Source organism: Oncorhynchus clarkii, chromosome 12 (genome assembly GCF_045791955.1).
Source record: "Oncorhynchus clarkii lewisi isolate Uvic-CL-2024 chromosome 12, UVic_Ocla_1.0, whole genome shotgun sequence".
NCBI lineage: Eukaryota > Metazoa > Chordata > Actinopteri > Salmoniformes > Salmonidae > Oncorhynchus > Oncorhynchus clarkii.
In genome coordinates, this window is record NC_092158.1 from 66,335,393 (window position 1) to 66,352,827 (window position 17,435).

Below are 17,435 nucleotides of genomic sequence, written 5' to 3' on the forward strand. Positions count from 1 at the left end.
TTTTCTCTGAAATCAACAACAACACTTTCTATATTGACTCTATCACTCTGAGCTACCATTGATTGGTACATTTATAGAAAAGGTTATTAAATGTCTTATTTAGATATATGGTTCATGGCGGTGCTACTGTTTATGCATACGTTAATATTTAGGGGTGAAATGGGAACTTGTAGAGCTCCAAGCTTTTGGATAATATATTTTAGAGTAATTTCCTTTACGTATTTTCATTCCTTAATCTTATTGTTTGAAACTAATAGTGATTCATGTTTCAATAAAGATGTTCTTCTCTGCAGCACATGATCTCTTGGCTTCTATTTAATATCTTTCAAATCAACATTTTTTACAAGTTCCTAGCCCCAACATTCCTATGGTGTCTCTCGGACAACTTAGGGCTGGATTCAATCCGTATCGCAGACGCTCCATTGAAATGTAAAGGCAATGTTCCTGCGTTCGCGGAGACTGCATTCACTTCAAACCGCTGCATAAGTCGGCTCAATCGGAAATCACCTGAAAAATGTTACACGGTTCTTCAGCGATACGGATTGAATCCAGCCCATAGTTACATACATTTGTATTGGCAAAAACATGAATGTCCACCGTCTGTTGCGAATGTTGAATAAAACTCCATTTGAACTTTGTCTGCCAATTGTCCATAGGGTTGGTTGTTATATACCTCGGAATTTGAGAAAAGATATCCGATGGAACATATTAATAAACAGACTTTCCAAACATGGGTCTGCTGCAGGTGCCTAACACCATGCCCAGACTGGACGCGCGCGTGCGCAAATTGATTTTGTCCCCCCCACACCAAACGCGATCACAACACGCAGGTTGAAATATCAAAACAAACTCTGAACCAATTATATTAATTTGGGGATAGGTCGAAAAGCATTAAACATTTATGGCAATTTAGCTAGCTAGCTTGCAGTTGCTAGCTAATCTGTCCCATTTAGCTAGCTTGCTGTTGCTAGCTAATTTGGGATTTAAATGTTGAGTTGTTATTTTACCTGAAATTCACAAGGTCCTCTACTCTCACAATTAATCCACACATAAAACAGTCAACCGAATTGTTTCCAGTCATCTCTCCTCCTTCCAGGCCTTTTCATCTTTGGACTTTATATGGCGATTGGCATGTAACATTCATAGTATTGCCACGATGACCGACTGACCTCAGTTCATCTTTCAATCACCCACGTGGGTATAACCAATGGGTATCTGCTTCTATTAACCAATGAGGAGATGTGAGAGGCATGCCTTGCACCGTGTTCATTGTCACAAATAGAACTGACTTCTATTTTAGGGCTTGGCAACGCCGATGCTCATTGACGAGCGTGAGCAGTGTGGGTGCAATATTTGAATAACATGTATGTGTACATTTATTTTGCAACGCTCACGCAATGTGAGCAGTGTGGTCAGCATGTAACATGTCAAACACCTCATGTCAAAACAAAAGTCCTGCAAGTGCGCCATATGTTGGCAAGCAAGCCATAACTTGTGCCAGACTTTTATTTTGACAGAGAGGAAGAGGGTATGCAGGAGACCTGTTTATTGATATGTTCCTTCAGATATTTTGTCTCAAATTCCACGCTATATATAAACCAACCCCATGGACAATCGTCAGAGTAAGTTCAAATGTAATTATATATTCAACATTCGTGACACACAGTGGACGTGAAGCTCGCTTTCAGGTTTTGGCAATGGATTTTTGCGGCGCTGATGATGTCAGAGGGATAGCATCGGTGCATCATGACTAACAAGTTCCATCCATGAAGTATAATGAACATTTTCATTTTAGACGAATGTGAGTTGAGAGACTTAGACATACCAGAATCGTAGATTTACAAAAGCACCACGCCACCCCACATCAACTCCCACCATATCTCAATCTATGGACTTACCTTCAGTACTTGTAGCTGTGTTATAACTTATCATTCATCTGTAAGGTCAATGCCATGACCAGTGGTGTACCACAGATTTGTGAGGTTCCCCTGCAAGGCACGAGCAAGTCCAATTGTAAAGCCAGGGGACGGGAAATAGAATGTGATGGTAATATTCCATTTTTAACCTGAGGAACATTTGACCTTGATTGCCAAAAGACAATTATCCTATCAACCTCTCTGAAAATGGTTCTAGTGAAGGGACTTCAATGGTGAGGTAAAACGATTTGATTATTTTACTTTTCTCAGGTCTTCGATCATGGGCGACTCCAAACCCTTTGGTGGCCTCAACCAACTTTAACCAGATGAAGGTGTGTCCCAGCACTTGCAATTTCATTGGTTACAGAACTGTAAGCACTGCCCCATGCTCGAGCTCATTGGTCGTGTTGCGTACAGAATATCTACTGTAGGAGTAAAGTCAGAGCTTTCTCAAATTCTTTAATTAGTAAACTGTTGTTTATCATTGACATTTACAGCTACCTCAACTGTTCGGTGGTCGAACTATCTTGTTGGTTTTTCCAAGTGAGGACAATATTTGATGGAATGGAGACGCTAGATAGATACAACAAGATTACGAGAAGGATGATGGTTTCTGGAGAAGAGGAAATGGAAGGTGGATGAACAAACTTGAATCTGGCCCGGTGGTGGCAGGTCGTGCAATGGCGGAAGCTGACACGGTGTTTGATTCTGTTGGCGAGAGTAAAGTTGGTAAGAATGACTGAACCATGGTAATTAAGAAGAATTTAGCTAAAAGAGCTAAAGCTGTTCATTTCCAGCAGTTTCTGGTTGGTGTACCATTCATGAATAAGGATGTTTATTTGAGAGACCTTTGCGATTGCGAAGATGGTAAAGGACAAATTGAGGAAGGTGGAGTCAGTCAGAGTGACCAGGAGCGGTATGATGGTGATTTCATGGTCATCAAAAGAGCAGAAGGAGAAAGCTCTGTGGCTCTACAAACTGTCAATGTACGAAGTGGAGAGTTGTGATTTTCAGAGTAGGGCACCGAAGAAAGGTGTCATCTCGCTGGATATCGAGGCTTCGTGGTATAGGGACAATATTCCGGGAATGGTTGGGGCACGTCGCTTTACCTTTATTGTGAATGGAAAGAAGGAGGAAAACCTGTCTGTTCGATGAAGAGTCTCTCCTGACCCACGCAAAGCTGTGATATGTGAGATATGCAGTGCGAGTGTATGTACAAAAGTCCACTGCAATGTCATGCATGTAAAATCTTTGGCCAGGTGTCAAGTGTTTGCAGATGGAATATAAGTGTTGAAGAGTCGGAGGATGCACAATGCTGCAATTGTGATGGGAAGCATTTTCCAGCGTTCCCTGCGTGCCCTGTTAGGGTGAATGAGGTCAAAGTAGCGATGCACAGGGCTGTCAAGCAGGTCTCCTATGTGGAGACAGTGAAATTGTTGAAGGAGAGAGTAGAGATGATGAAGCTTTGGCAATGGATGACAAGCAAGCAGCCTGTTGATGTCAATCATCAAATAAAAGATGCTGAAATACTAATGGTGAAGAAGGTGGATATTTTTGCATTCATTGTGCAGGTGATTCATTGTACAGGACAAACTAATAAAACATAGAAGAAACTGGATATCATTGTGAAAGCGGCAAAAAGGTTATTGGACCTTCAGAACTTCAAGGCAGAAACATTGTAGGGAATACTGTCGGAAGATACTCCTCCCTCTCAGGCCCCAGAGCCTGTTTTTGGGTATCTGAGTAGACATTTAAAACTGACTGAAGTAGTATGTTGATGTTTTTTCGAGTAAAAACGTTTGGGAATGATATGAGTATGTTTTTTTCAGCCTTTCCTTAACTGCATTAAAGTTCCCAAGTTTTCACCCCATACAGTAAGTGGCGGCATGCATCTCTAACGTGTGTTTTGTAGACCTCCATAATAGCATAGAAGAAGAAGAAACTCTTCTGCGTAACGAATGACGTTTTCAGCGCGGGGAAATCAGATGCTCTTGTGCGGAAGTCAACGTAAACGTCATATCAAATTTTCTGCGATAAATTGATTCATACTATCCTCCAGAAAATACTTTACAAGGAGGACAATAATACCAACCTACAACATTGAAACCATTTCGTGCAACACTGTTGGCGGAGCAGAGTAGTAGCCTACAGTAATAATGTTTCTCTAGCCAGAATTCACTACTGCAATGGAGGTCGAGGTGGACGTAATAGAGTTCAGGGTACCCATTGAAAATAACAAAACACTGTTTGTCTGGAATATTCTATCCACATTTTCAGACGCGTTTATTTACGTAAGTCTCGTTGATTAATTATACAGTTGTTAGCTATGTGATTAATACACTAGTTATCTAGTATAGTTAATGACGTTTGAGAATCGCCAGAAAAAATAGTGAGTTTTTATTAAAGCAATCTAATAGCATAGGCCTTTTATAAGACTTTGTTTTGACACATCTACATTTTACTTGTAGAACACTAATGCAACTTTGATACGAAATATTTGATAGGAGAGCAAGGTAGAAAGGGGAAGGGGTATACCTAGTCAGTTGTACAACTAAAATGTCTTCCGTATTTAACCCAACCCCTCTGAATCAGAGAGGTGCGGGTGTGTCTTAATCGACATCACGTCATCGGCTTGTACTGTATTATTTTAAAGGAATCCATCTGGAACATATTCTGCAACTTTGGACCGCTGTATCTGGTAAAGGTGTGTCCCAATGCTGCCGGGGTCGAGCCAGGGTTCTATGCCCTAGTCAAGTACTTCTCCGCAGCCCAGGCATCTAAAGCACAGAAAGCCACACATGGAAGATGCTTTTTCCAGAGCTCTCCTTTGAAGGTAAGGGAACATTCAGAGAGAAACTTACTCAAATGTTGTTGACTATAGAGCCCCACGGTGGAGGTGTCATAATATCCATAAAACCTAGCGGTCAAACAGGAAAATTGTTCCAATGGTTTTTCTACCATTAATTTTCCCACAGGGGATTTTAGAAACACTTAAAATAAGAGCTTTGTTTCTTGTAGGCTTACCCTGGTGTGAAGTTTTGATAACCATGTAAATCTCTCTCGGACAAGGTGACTTATTAGGCTCTATTTACTCTCAGATTCGAAAATGCTAATTAGCGTCAAAGAAGACATGCAAAACTACAAATCCCTGCAAGCTCCTGCACATCATCTCTAGCTGACACCTATGCTAACAGGAATTGTGTCAATTTAAAACTTGCACAAAAACTTTATTCATTACTACATTTAGCTAACATTAGATAGTTAATTCAGAGATTCTTACCTTTGCCTTGATTCGTCAGTCTCATCCAGATCATTTGTAGTTCTTTATGATAGCCACATTAGCTGCTAATTAGGGTTTCATTTTTTTTTGGGGGGGGGGGTAAATACAGGTGAATATAATGATAAAAGTCACCTTGTCCTAGAGAGATTTACATGGTTATCAAATCGTCTCGCCAGGGTAAGCCTACATGAAACACAGCCCTTATTTTAAGTGTTTCTAAAATCCCCTATGTGAAAAATTAATAGTGGAAAAACATTTGGATCCTAGTTGACCGCTAGGTTTTATGGGTATTGTGACTCATACGGTGGTACTCTATTGTATAATTTAGTGCTTGAAGTTCTCATCTATTTACAATCGGCAATTCCAAAGAGATCAAAATTCTCTCCAAATTATAATTGTATTATTTCATAAGATCCTTGCTTATGTAACATGTATATATTTTTAATCAATCACTTTTTCCCATTCAACCCTCCAGTTGTGTTCATGTTAATTCATTCTGTGTTCCCGGTCCAAAATGACAGCCCCATTATAGCTGATTATAAATCCATAATAATACAAATATTATCACCTAATGTTGTGTTAGATCTTTTTATCAGGTTAAGCTCTTGTGAACATTACACGTTTTGAACTTCTATTTGCTATTTATGGCCTCATTGACCTGAGCTCATATAACTTGTTTTTGAGTAAAAAAAAGTATAATGTATGGATTATTTTGACTATAACAAGTTCTCAGATGAAACATGTGCTATTTATCACAGACTACTTTTTGTCAAAGTTTAACAAGGACTCTCTCCTCCTCACCAGTGTCATGATCAAAGATATGATCAAGAGCCTCACATACAGTATATCGTTTGGCCATTGTGCTGCCACAGAACGAATTGTGAGCAAGGCCTCAAAAAAGCTTTATATACCAGAACTGCGAGAAAAGTTCTATGTATTATTGAAACAATGTTGCGATTGTTTGTGAGAATGCCAACAGCTGTAGTTCTCGTGGGGGAAATATTCTATTGGGAAAAGGTTTGTGTGTGTGTGTGTGTGTGTGTGTGCGCACGCGCAAACATGCATACATACATACATACATACATACATACATGCATGTGGGGTTCTGGGAGAGGAAGTGTGTCCATCTGATGAATGGGCATGTCCCCGAACTCCAATTTTATACACTAATTGTAGTCTCACCCATTAATTTCTAATGACCGGTCATTTTTCACCAGAAACACCACAGGTGTACAAAGTTAAATGAAACACCCAAAATGTAATGAAAATCATAAAAATGTATTTGGTGTGTTCATATGCCCTGTGTGGACAATGTACCTTATGACAATCACATTAATTGAACTACATTTTTCGGAGAGAACTTGTAAATCTGTCCTATTCGACCGTAACACAGCAGGAGGGTTAAAACAACTTCAAGGCCCCAAGAGTCGTCTTTTTCTCACAGCTGCTGTTAACCTTCACAGTAACACTTGACCAATAACTAAAACCAGACCTTGACCAGTAGATGGCAGTGTCTTACCACTCCATGATGACTTGTAGACCAGCCTCTTGCTGGTAGTCAGCTCTGCTTCACTTTCTCCCCTAAACACTGTTCACCATGAAGTCATAACCATTGTAATGATGGACATTTAGAACTGATTGTACATTCTCTGTCTGTTCTCCAGGTAAAGCTGAGCACAAAGCAGTACCCAAACTTCCTTCACTACTCTAAGCCACTGAGCCGTAGCAAGTGTCAGGACTTGGCCAATCACTACCTGGGTTTTAATGGATGGAGCACCCACATTGTTACAGTAAGGAGTAGCAATGCCCCCAGATGTGTCTCGTTTTATGTTCCAGTACTATGTTACAGTATGATACAACAGATACAATATTTGTTTGTTTTGGTGGGTGTAGCCATTGTGAAATCGCTAGCTAGTTAGCTTTGTGTGACCAATGACCTAAAGGATGTATAAAGACATTAAAACATTGACAACACAAGCAGATGATAGGTTGTTAGACTTTAAAGTAACACATCTTCTTCAGTCCCAACTTTGTATGTCAATCCCTTTCTGCTGTATAGAATATTGACCATGTCGTTTACAGTCATTGTATGATGAAAAGCTCATATATCCAAAACAGAACATTTAAAGAAATTAACATATTTTCCTATTAAAGAACATACAATTATGAAACTTGAGTCAAAAGTACATTGAGGGGAGTTCCTGCTTTCAATAAATGTAAAAAAATATATATATATTTTTTTTTTTAATAATAACAATTGCCAAAAATGTAGTTACAAGATTTTCGTCAGACAACGACAATATGTAATGAAGCCTTCCTTTCTCTGGACAGCTGAAGGACATCTCCAACTGTGACGATGCCGGCAGGTTGTCCACCACAACTGGTGACCCTCAGGAGATTACCCTGAAGTACGGCTGCATCATGGATGTCACCTTCCCACAGCATGGCCTTAGCTGCCGAGGCGTCGGAGTGGCTGAAGAGACCGTAGAGGGCACCGGTGCGATTCCGCAGAACAGCCACAGTTTCTATGAGAAAGTTGTTTCAGAATGAGAATCACCTTTTTTATTTGCGAAGTACAGGACTTTGACCAAGTGAAATGGTGGTGACGGGGCCTTAAAATAAACAGAAAATATTGACAGAATATTGACAAGAATCTACACATACTTTTGCCCAACTCTGGGCTTGTTCACTTAAAGGTGTTGATCTCTAATGGCCTTTCCAAAATGTCTGTGTTATTCTCAGAACATTCCTGGTCCACATTGAGGGCAAAAGATACGATTTGTGTCTTTGTAATGAAATAACTCATTCTTCTTGTGCAGCGAAAGTGAAAGCTCTAGTCTGTCAACACATGCTAGAAAACGGTCTGCATTTCTTTCACTAAAACTCCTCTCTACGGTTTTGGGCCATAGGTCCAGACGTTGTCCTGCCAAAAAGAGGAAAGCTCCAGAGATGGGCCAGGGACAAAGCAGTGGTTGACGCTTTCGAGAAGGTGTTGCTGCTGGTTCTGGGTGAGTAAAGCTTCACTTAAATTTGGGAGACGTGGAAACGACAGTCCAAGCTCCCGCCACCACTTGAGTGTATTCCCATACGGCTGATTGGGCACATCATTGCGCACATCTTGTCATTCATGATGCATATTGAGGCAACATTTTCAATACGTAGCCTAGTGGCAAAATTAAAACTCTATGATTTCAATATATAGGCCCATGAAGTCTATTTATCTTTTAATGCAGTGATCTCGGTTTTCATTTCAAGCGTTGTTTTTTTATTTTACTTGTTTGTAACAATTGCAAATATTTTGCCGGCTTTGTATTTGTAGTTAACTTCATTCTGAAGTTATTGGTGGTCACAGTCACACAGATATCTAGCCTTAACATCTTGATTCTATGTTTAGCAGAGATCTTCTGTGAATAAAGTGACACGCGGAAGGGCAAAAAAACATCTAACGATGCACTTTGTCTATTCTTCTACGAGTGGTCTGGATCACTCGTAGATGTGCAAAGGTTGTTATAGATCGTTACTAATAAAGGCTCTGGGAAACAGATTGGCCACTAAATATACATCGTAAGATGGTTCTAACAATGATCTAAACGCTACGAAGGCTCTGGGAAACGAGGCCCTGAACTTAAGTGAACTAATCATTGGAATCATTTTGAAGATATCAGCTCTGCATATTTTAATGTCTTCCAGGTGTAGAGGCATGGGCAGGAATATCCTCTGACATAAGGGAATAAAAATGTAATCACAAAAAAAACATTTCTTCCAGGTAATGGGAAAGTTGTAGTTGAATGCAGGGTGGAGCGAGATGATGTCCTACAAGATGAGGATCTGAAAGGACTCATAAAGGTACCACACTGTTCTCTTACCCACATGGGATGCTTAATTTGTATGTATTTTGGGCAATGTAGTATTTATAAAAATTGCCAGTGCAGTTTAAATTATTGGCAACTTTACTGGACAGTCACTCGTGTTAACTTTATGTAATAATAACTTTAGTAGTATACTTTATAACTTAATGTAACTGATTATATGTAATTGTGTATTCTGCATAACTCAGTGTTGTTGACCACAAGCAATGAAATCTAAATCAAATCTGATCTCTGCAATCAATGTCCTTTTTTAAAAATGTCTTTGTCAGGTGAATGACATTCCCTGGAGCCAATTTGACCCTGATGGCCAGGAGGAAAATGAGGATATACCGTGGGACCTCAGTGTCAACATGTGACATGTACCTGGAGACAGTTTACCTGTGTTCACCTGCACTCACTGTGTTTAAGTCTGTGCCATAGAACAACTTGGCATTTCCCGTTAAACATTTTTCAGGTACATTCTTTTAAAAAGTATGTCATGTTTTGTGGAAAATACCTTTTGTAAACTATATCTTGATGTACCACTACTGCATATAACGTGCTTTTCAAATTCCGTAAATGTTTAGGAATTTTTTGTACAATTCAATATTTTATTAAAAGCACAAGTTGTTCGTTCCTAATTATGTTTAGGTGTTTGTGTCTCTTAGAGAGAAAACGAGGGCAGCCATTTTACATTTGTTACATGCGCTGAATACAACAGGTGTAGTAGACCTTAAAGTGAAATGCTTGCCTACAAGCCCTAACCAACAATGCAGTGTAAAAAATACCTAATAAACAAACAAATTTAAGAGCAGCAGTAAAATAAAAATAGCGAGGCGACATACAGGGGGTATCGGTACCGAATCAATGTCCGGGGGCACCGGTTAGTCGAGGTAATTGAGGTAATATGTACATGTAGGTAGAGTTGTAAAAGTGACTATGCATAGATAGTAACAGAGTTGCTGCAGTGTAAAAGAGGAGAGGGGGGGCATGCAAGTAGTCTGGGTAACCATTTGATTAGATGTTCAGGAATCTTATAGCTTGGGGTTGGAAGCTGTTTAGAAGCCTCTTGGACCTAGACTTGGCGCTCCGTTACCGCTTGCCATGTGTAGCAGAAAGAACAGTCTATGACTAGGGTGGCTGGAGACTTTTACCGTTTTTTTAAGGGCCATCCTCTGACACCACCTGGTATAGAGTTCCTGGATGGCAGGAAGCTTGGCCCCAGTGATGTACTGGGCCATACGCACTACCCTCTGTAGTGCCTTGCGGTCGGAGGCCAAGCAGTTTCCATACCAGGCAGTGATGCAACCTGTCAGGATGCTCTCGATGGTACAGCTGTAGAACCTTTTGAGGATCTGAGGACCCATGCCAAATCTTTTCAGTCTCATGAGGGGGAATTGGTTTTGTCGTGCCCTCATCACAACTGTCTTGGTGTCCTTGGACCATGTTAGTTTGTTGGTGATGTGGACATCAAGGAACTTGACGCTCTCAACCTGCTCCACTACACCCCCGTCGACGTGAATAGGGGCGTGCTTGGTCCTCCTTTTCCTGTAGTCCACAATCATCTCCTTTGTCTTGATCACGTTGAGGGAGAGGTTGTTGTCATGGCACCACACGGCCAGGTATCTGACGACCACCCTATAGGCTGTCTCGCCGTTGTCGGTGATCAGGCCTACTATTGTTGTGTCATCGGCAAACTTAATGATGGTGTTGGAGTCATGCCTGGCCATGCAGTCATGAGTGAACAGGGAGTACAGGAGGGGACTGAGCATGCACCCCTGAGGGGCCCACGTGTTGAGGATCAGCATGGCGGATGTGTTGTTACCTTCCCTTACCACCCGAGAGTGGCCCATCAGGAAGTCCAGGATCCAATTGCAGAGGGAGGTGTTTAGTCCCAGGGTCCTTAGCTTAGTGATGAGCTTTGAGGGCACTATGGTGTTGAATGCTGAGCTGTAGTCAATGAATAGCATTCTCACATAGGTGTTCCTTTTGTCCAGGTGAGAAAGGGCAGTGTGGAGTGAAATAGAGATTGCATCATCTGTGAATCTGTTAGGGCGGTATGCAAATTATGATGTTGGTGTGAGCCATGACCAGCCTTTCAAAGCACTTCATGTCTACAGACAGGTTACCTTAGTGTTCTTGGGCACAGGGAATATGGTGGTTTCCTTGAAACATGTTGGTATTATAGACTCTGACAGAGAGAGGTTGAAAATGTCAGTGAAGACATTTGCCAGTTGGTCAGAGCATGCTCGGAGTGCACATCCTGGTAATCCATCTGGCCTTGTGAATGTTGACCTGTTTAAAGGTCTTACTCACATCGGCTGCGTGATCACACAGTCGTCCAGAACAGCTGATGCTCTCATGCATGTTTCAGTGTTACTTACTTTGAAGCGAGCATAGAAGTAATTTAGCTTGTCTGTTATGCTCGTGTCACTGGGCAGCTCTTGGCTGTGCTTCCCTTTGTAGTCTGTAATAGTCTGCATGCTCTGCCACATCCGACTCACATCTGAGCCGGTGAAGTACGATTCGATCTTAGTCCTGTATTGACGCATTGCCTGTTTGATGGTTCGTCGGAGGGCATAGCGGGATTTCTTCAGGGTTTGAGTCCCCCTCTTCGAATAGCGGCATTTCTTCCCTTTAGCTCAGCGCGGGTGTTGCCTGTAATCCATGGCTTCTGGTTGGGGTATGTACGTACAGTCACTGTGGGGACGACGTCATCGATGCACTTATTTTTGAAGCCAGTGACTGATGTGGTGTACTCCTCAATACCATCAGAAGAATCCTGGAACATATTCCAGTCTGTGCTAACAAAACAGTCCTGTAGCTTACTATCTGCTTCATCTGACCACTTTTTTTATTGACTGAATCACTGGTGCTTCCTGCTTTAATTTTTGCTTGTAAGCAGGAATCAGGAGGATAGAATTATGGTCAGATTTGCCAAATGGAGGGCAAAGGAGAGCTTTGTACATGTCTCTGTGTGTGGAGTAAAGGTGGTCTAGATTTCTTCCCCCCCTCTGGTTGCACATTTAACATGCTGGTGGAAATTTGGTAAAATTGATTTAAGGTTTCCTGAGTTACAGTCCCTGGCCACTAGGAGTACCACATCTGGATGAGCGTTTTTCCCGTTTGCTTATGGCGGTATACAGCTCATTGAGTGCGGTCTTAGTGCCAGCATCGCTCTGTGGGGGTATGTAGACAGCCACGAAAAATACAAATGAAAACTCTTAGTAGACAGTGGTACTGATAGCCAGTCAGTGTGTTTATGTTTTGTGGTAAAGTGTATCATACATCGTCCAATTAGATGATTAAGCAATGAGGCAGTAAATTATTCACAATCCGCCAACAGGCACTGAGAGTTGTGTGTGTGTCCAGGGCACATAGCTTCCTCAAACCGCTGCCAGTCTCACCCGCACTATTTCTGTCATGCCAAGAGATTGTGTCACGTCTCAAAGGGAGTTTCTTCTCTCGCTTCGTTTTTTTTCCTTTCTTTGTTTTCGTTTTCTAATCTAAACATCTGCAGCCATGGATACCGAACTCCCTATTCTAGTCTGCCTCTGCGTAATTAGAAGTGTATGAGTGCATGGTAGACTATTTTAATGTGAGTCACTGTGGTGGGTCAGTCATTTTATGATATTGTATGATGATTTATTTTAAGTTGTAATGTTATTTCTTGAATTTCAACTAAGTGCAGTCAGTGCCACCTTCAATAGTAGTGCGTTTTCCCTCCAGATTAGCAAGATTTAGTGATTGGCAGCCAAACACATTAAAGTATAGAACATTTCAATTTGTTGTTATTTAATGTACAGTAATGTACAGTCAATGTCTGAAGTTTACATACACCTTAGCCAAATACATTTCAACTCAGTTTTTCACAATTCCTGACATTTAATCATAGTAAAAAGATCACCACTTTATTTTAAGAATGTGAAATGTCAGAATAATAGTAGAGATAATTATTTATTTCAGGTTTAATTTCTTTCATCACGTTCCCAGTGGGTCAGAAGTTTACATACACTCAATTAGTATTAGGTAGCATTGCCTTTAAATTGTTTAACTTGGGTCAAATGTTTCAGGTAGCCTTCCACAAGCTTTCCACAATAAGTTGGGTGAATTTTGGCCCATTGCTCCTGACAGAGCTCGTGTAACTGAGTCAGGTTTGTAGGCCTCCTCGCTCTCACACACCTTTTCAGTTCTGCCCACACATTTTCTATAGGATTGAGGTCAGGGCTTTGTGATGGCCACTCCAATACCTTGAATTTTTTGTCCTTAAGCCATTTTGCCACAACTTTGGAAGTATGCTTGGGGTCATTGTCCATTTGGAAGACCCATTTGCAAACAAGCTTTATCTTCATGACTGATGTCTTGAGATGTTGCTTCAATATATCAACATAATTTTTCCGCCTCATGATGCCGTCTATTTTGTGAAGTGCTGCCACCTCCGTGTTTCACGGTTGGGATGGTGTTCTTGTGCTTGCAAGCCTCACCCTTTTTCCTCCAAACATAACAATGGTCATTTTGGCCAAACAGTTCTATTTCTGTTTCATCAGACCAGAGGACATTTCTCCAAAAAGTACGATCTTTGTCCCCATGTGCAGTTGCAAACCATAGTCTGGCTTTTTTATGGCGGTTTTGGAGCAGTGGCTTCTTCCTTGCTGAGCGGCCTTTCAGGTTCTGTCAATATAGGACTCGTTTTACTGTGGATATAGATACTTTGGTACCCGTTTCCTCCAGCATCTTCACAAGGTCGTTTGCTGTTGTTCTGGGATTGATTTGCACTTTTCGCACCAAAGTATGTTAATCTCAAGGAGACCGAACGCGTCTCCTTCCTGAGCGGTATGACGGCTGCGTGGTCTCATGGTGTTTATACTTGCATACTATTGTTTGTACAGATGAACGTGGTACCTTCAGGCGTTTGGAGGATGAACCAGACTTGTGAACGTCAACAAAAAATTTTCTGAGGTCTTGGATGATTTCTTTTAATTTTCCTATGATGTCAAGCAAAAAGGCACTGAGTTTGAAGGTAGGCCTTGAAATACATCCACAGGTATACCTCCAATTGACTCAAATTAAGTAAATCAGAAGCTTCTAAAGCCATGACATAATTTTCTGGAATTTTCCGAGCTGTTTAAAGGCACAGTCAACTTAGTGTATGTGAACTTTTGACCCACTGGAATTGTGATACAGTGAATTAGAAGTGAAATAATCTGTTTGTAAACAATTGTTGGAAAAATGACTTGTCATGGACAAAGTAGATGTCGTAACCGACTTGCCAAAACTATAGTTTGTTAACAAGAAATGTGTGAAGTGGTTGAAAAACGAGTTTTAATGACTCCAACCTAAGTATATGTAAACTTCCGACTTCAACTGTATATTAGTCAGCATTAGACTCGTCTACTAGCTTATCCACACTCCAGTATGATGAGCAGTATGCCTTGTCCTGGAATCCGAATGAGGAGACGTAACCAGGCAACCATCCGCCAAGTTTGGCAGCCCAATATGGGAGTTATGTGTTAAAAGTTGGAGTTTAAATCGGTTGTCCAATTAAAGTTTACAGGAATCTATATTAGTTAGCATCAGATTTCAAACTTATCCACACTCTGGTATGATGAATAATCCCAATGAAGAGAGAGAGAACCAATCAACCATGGATGGGTTGGGAGGAGACGTACAATTATGTTCATAAATATTGAATCCCTTGATAGAGATGAGCAAAATTAATGTGTAGAAATACTGAACAATGTGTGCTCAGAAAAATTTGTAAATTCTATAATTGTATACTAATACAATTGTTCAGAGAAACAGATTTTGTTTACCAAGTATCAACATTGTTTTTTGTTGAGGATGTTCAAAATGATTGGCCCCCCTGTTTTCAATACTTTAGGATAACAACAGTGAGCCTTTTTTGAACACTTTTTATGAGATTGCATGTTGGGAGGGAGCTTAGACCCTTTCTCCACACAGAATCTTTCCAGATCGTTGATATGCTTCTGCTCGTATGGACTGCCTTCTTCAAATCAAACCACGGGTTTTCAATTGGGTCAAGTCCAGAGACTGAGATGGACTTTGCAAAGTGTTTGTGGTCAATTAACAAGGGCCCCAGGAACCAGTGGAAGAAAAATATCCCCATAACATCAAAGATCCACCACGTTATTTTACTGTAGGTATAAGGTCATTTTCTGCATAAGCTTCTTTTTTTCACGGGCAAATAGCTTTCATTTTCATGTAGTGTGACCAGCACCGGGTTCCAATTAATGTGTCAATGCCATGTATGAAACTCCAGATGGTCAGATGACATAAAAATAGAGTTCTTTGGTGCCCAAAAATGGAAGCACATTCTGAAAAGTACCTCATACCTACGCTACACCTCAAACCTGTGTTTTGAATTGAAGAGTGCAGTCCATAAGAGCAGACAAAGGAGATCAAGGGTCTGGGAAGATTCTGGATGGAGGAATGATCTAACATCCCTCCCAACGTGTTCTCAAATCTCTTTCTCTGAGCAATTGTGTGAGTATAAAATAACATAATTTCCCTTTTTGTTTTAGCATAATGTAGCTCAGTATTTAGATTATTTACTGTTTTTTATATACAGTCTTTTTTGCTCATCTTTATCAAGGGTGACAATAGTTATGGACTGTATTGGCCAACACATTTTTGATTTGAGGATTAGAAGATAAGTGGTTTATGGTCAGTGGCCTAAAGCCACAGGTCTGTGGTGTCTTCCAGTGTTACCTTGGTTTCTCAGGTGTGGGCTGAAGTAGTGACTCACTTCACAGCTCACACCTCCCTTTGTAGCACTAGTTCTGGTAAATACCGACTAATAACACATTCGGTGGAAGTGGCAGACTGGCGGGATTTTAAAGACCATTGTTGGGCCAAGGATAATGAATAGTACTTGACCTCAGAAGATGAATAAATCCCATATAAGTGACTGAGGTTTACAAAACCAGATGCTATTTCCTGACCTTGTGAAAGTTTTTAACCTCAATCATAACCCAAACTTTTAGCATGGGAATTAATTAGTCAAATGAGCTGCGCAAACTTAGACTTAAAAAATGAGTTTAAATGTTACTCCTGCAATAGCGTCAGACTATTTCCTTAAATGTAATAGTTAATTGTTAATAAAAACTGACATTTTAATACCATGACTTTTCTTTAGTGATTATCAATATTCTGCCAAATGTTGACATTCTGCCCTAATTCAGTGTCAGACCTGTCCAACTTGTCATATTCTAGGATGTAGTTCTCAGACAGATCTACCACAGCATTTATGGCCCCTTCATGAACTTCCACAGTATTAGTAATCCCCTCTGAATCAGATGATATATTTCTGTTTTAGCCAGCGGTGCTTAAAAATCAGACCTATGATAATGTAGGTGTATATGGTGAATCATAACACTTACAATCTTGACACCTGTTCATTAACCGTGATGTTTTGATATAGGTCTGTTTCAATCTCAAGTCAGTGAATCATATACTATAAAATATGATTCACCTCCATGTTTCTATTTCAGGTGCAGGGTGTGTCATTCTGTTTACCCGTCTGGCTCCATTATACATAAATCCTCTGATTCTCACTGAGCTCAACTGGCCCTCAGTCAACTCTCACCATTTAGACATGATCAGACTACACCTGGCTGTAACCTGACATGAACCCTACAACAATAGGCTACATGCATGTACAGTGCCTTCAGAAAGTATTCACACCCCTTTTACTTTTTCCACATTTTGCTGTGTTACAGCCCAAATTGATAAAATGTAGATGTTTTGTCACTGGCCTACACACAATACCCCATAATGTCAAAGTGGAATTATGTTTTTCTATTTTTTTTGTAAAAAAATTACAAATTAATAAAAAATGAAAATCTAGAATGTCTGATACTGGTAAAATCGCGCCAACGAATAGGGCTGCCGTGCTTTTAGCTCTTAGGAAACTTTGCAGTATTAATTTTTTTTATGTGTTATTTCTTACGTTATTAGCCCAGGAAATTTTGGGAGTTATTACATACCGCCGGGAAGAAGTTTTGCATATCAGGGCGACGGTAACTCACCAGCATTACGACCAGGAATACGACTTTCTGATCCTTTGTTTGTACCCCCACCCCCTCCCCCCCATGGCAATTGAACGCTGTTTCAAAACACCACCGGAGGTGAGCACACCACCCACTGCTTCAGAGTATATTACTCGCTAATGTTCAGTCTCTGGATAATACATTTGACTAGCTCAGGCCGAGGATTTCCTTCCAGAGAGACACCGGGGATTGTAAAATACTCTTTCACAGGACTGGGATATGTTCCGGGTAGCCTCCGAGAACAATATAGACGAATGCACTGATACGGTGGCTGAGTTCATCAGGAAGTGTATAAAAGATGTTGTACCACAGTGACTAATTA

General features: G+C 40.6%; 1 protein-coding gene across 1 annotated transcript; it reads left to right on the forward strand.

Annotated features, from left to right (window-relative positions):
* Positions 1 to 3,870: 3,870 nt before the first annotated feature.
* On the forward strand, positions 3,871 to 9,682 carry LOC139422145 (RAD52 motif containing 1). Its single transcript, XM_071173298.1, has 7 exons — positions 3,871 to 4,207; positions 4,570 to 4,749; positions 6,861 to 6,986; positions 7,528 to 7,693; positions 8,106 to 8,204; positions 8,963 to 9,042; positions 9,335 to 9,682. Exons 1-7 carry the CDS (start codon positions 4,103 to 4,105, stop codon positions 9,419 to 9,421), a joined length of 843 nt encoding a protein of 280 aa, XP_071029399.1. The 5' UTR covers positions 3,871 to 4,102; the 3' UTR covers positions 9,422 to 9,682.
* The last annotated feature ends 7,753 nt before the right edge of the window (positions 9,683 to 17,435 follow it).

What these genes read in the sequence shown, in the direction of transcription:
- LOC139422145 (XM_071173298.1), top strand. Translation starts at nt 4,103, where the DNA reads ATGGAGGTCGAGGTGGACGTAATAGAGTTCAGGGTACCCATTGAAAAT. An exon ending in TCCAGAGCTCTCCTTTGAAG is followed by an intron (nt 4,750 to 6,860) that starts GTAAGGGAACAT and finishes TCTGTTCTCCAG; the next exon opens with GTAAAGCTGAGCACAAAGCA. An exon ending in AGAGACCGTAGAGGGCACCG is followed by an intron (nt 7,694 to 8,105) that starts GTGCGATTCCGC and finishes TTTGGGCCATAG; the next exon opens with GTCCAGACGTTGTCCTGCCA.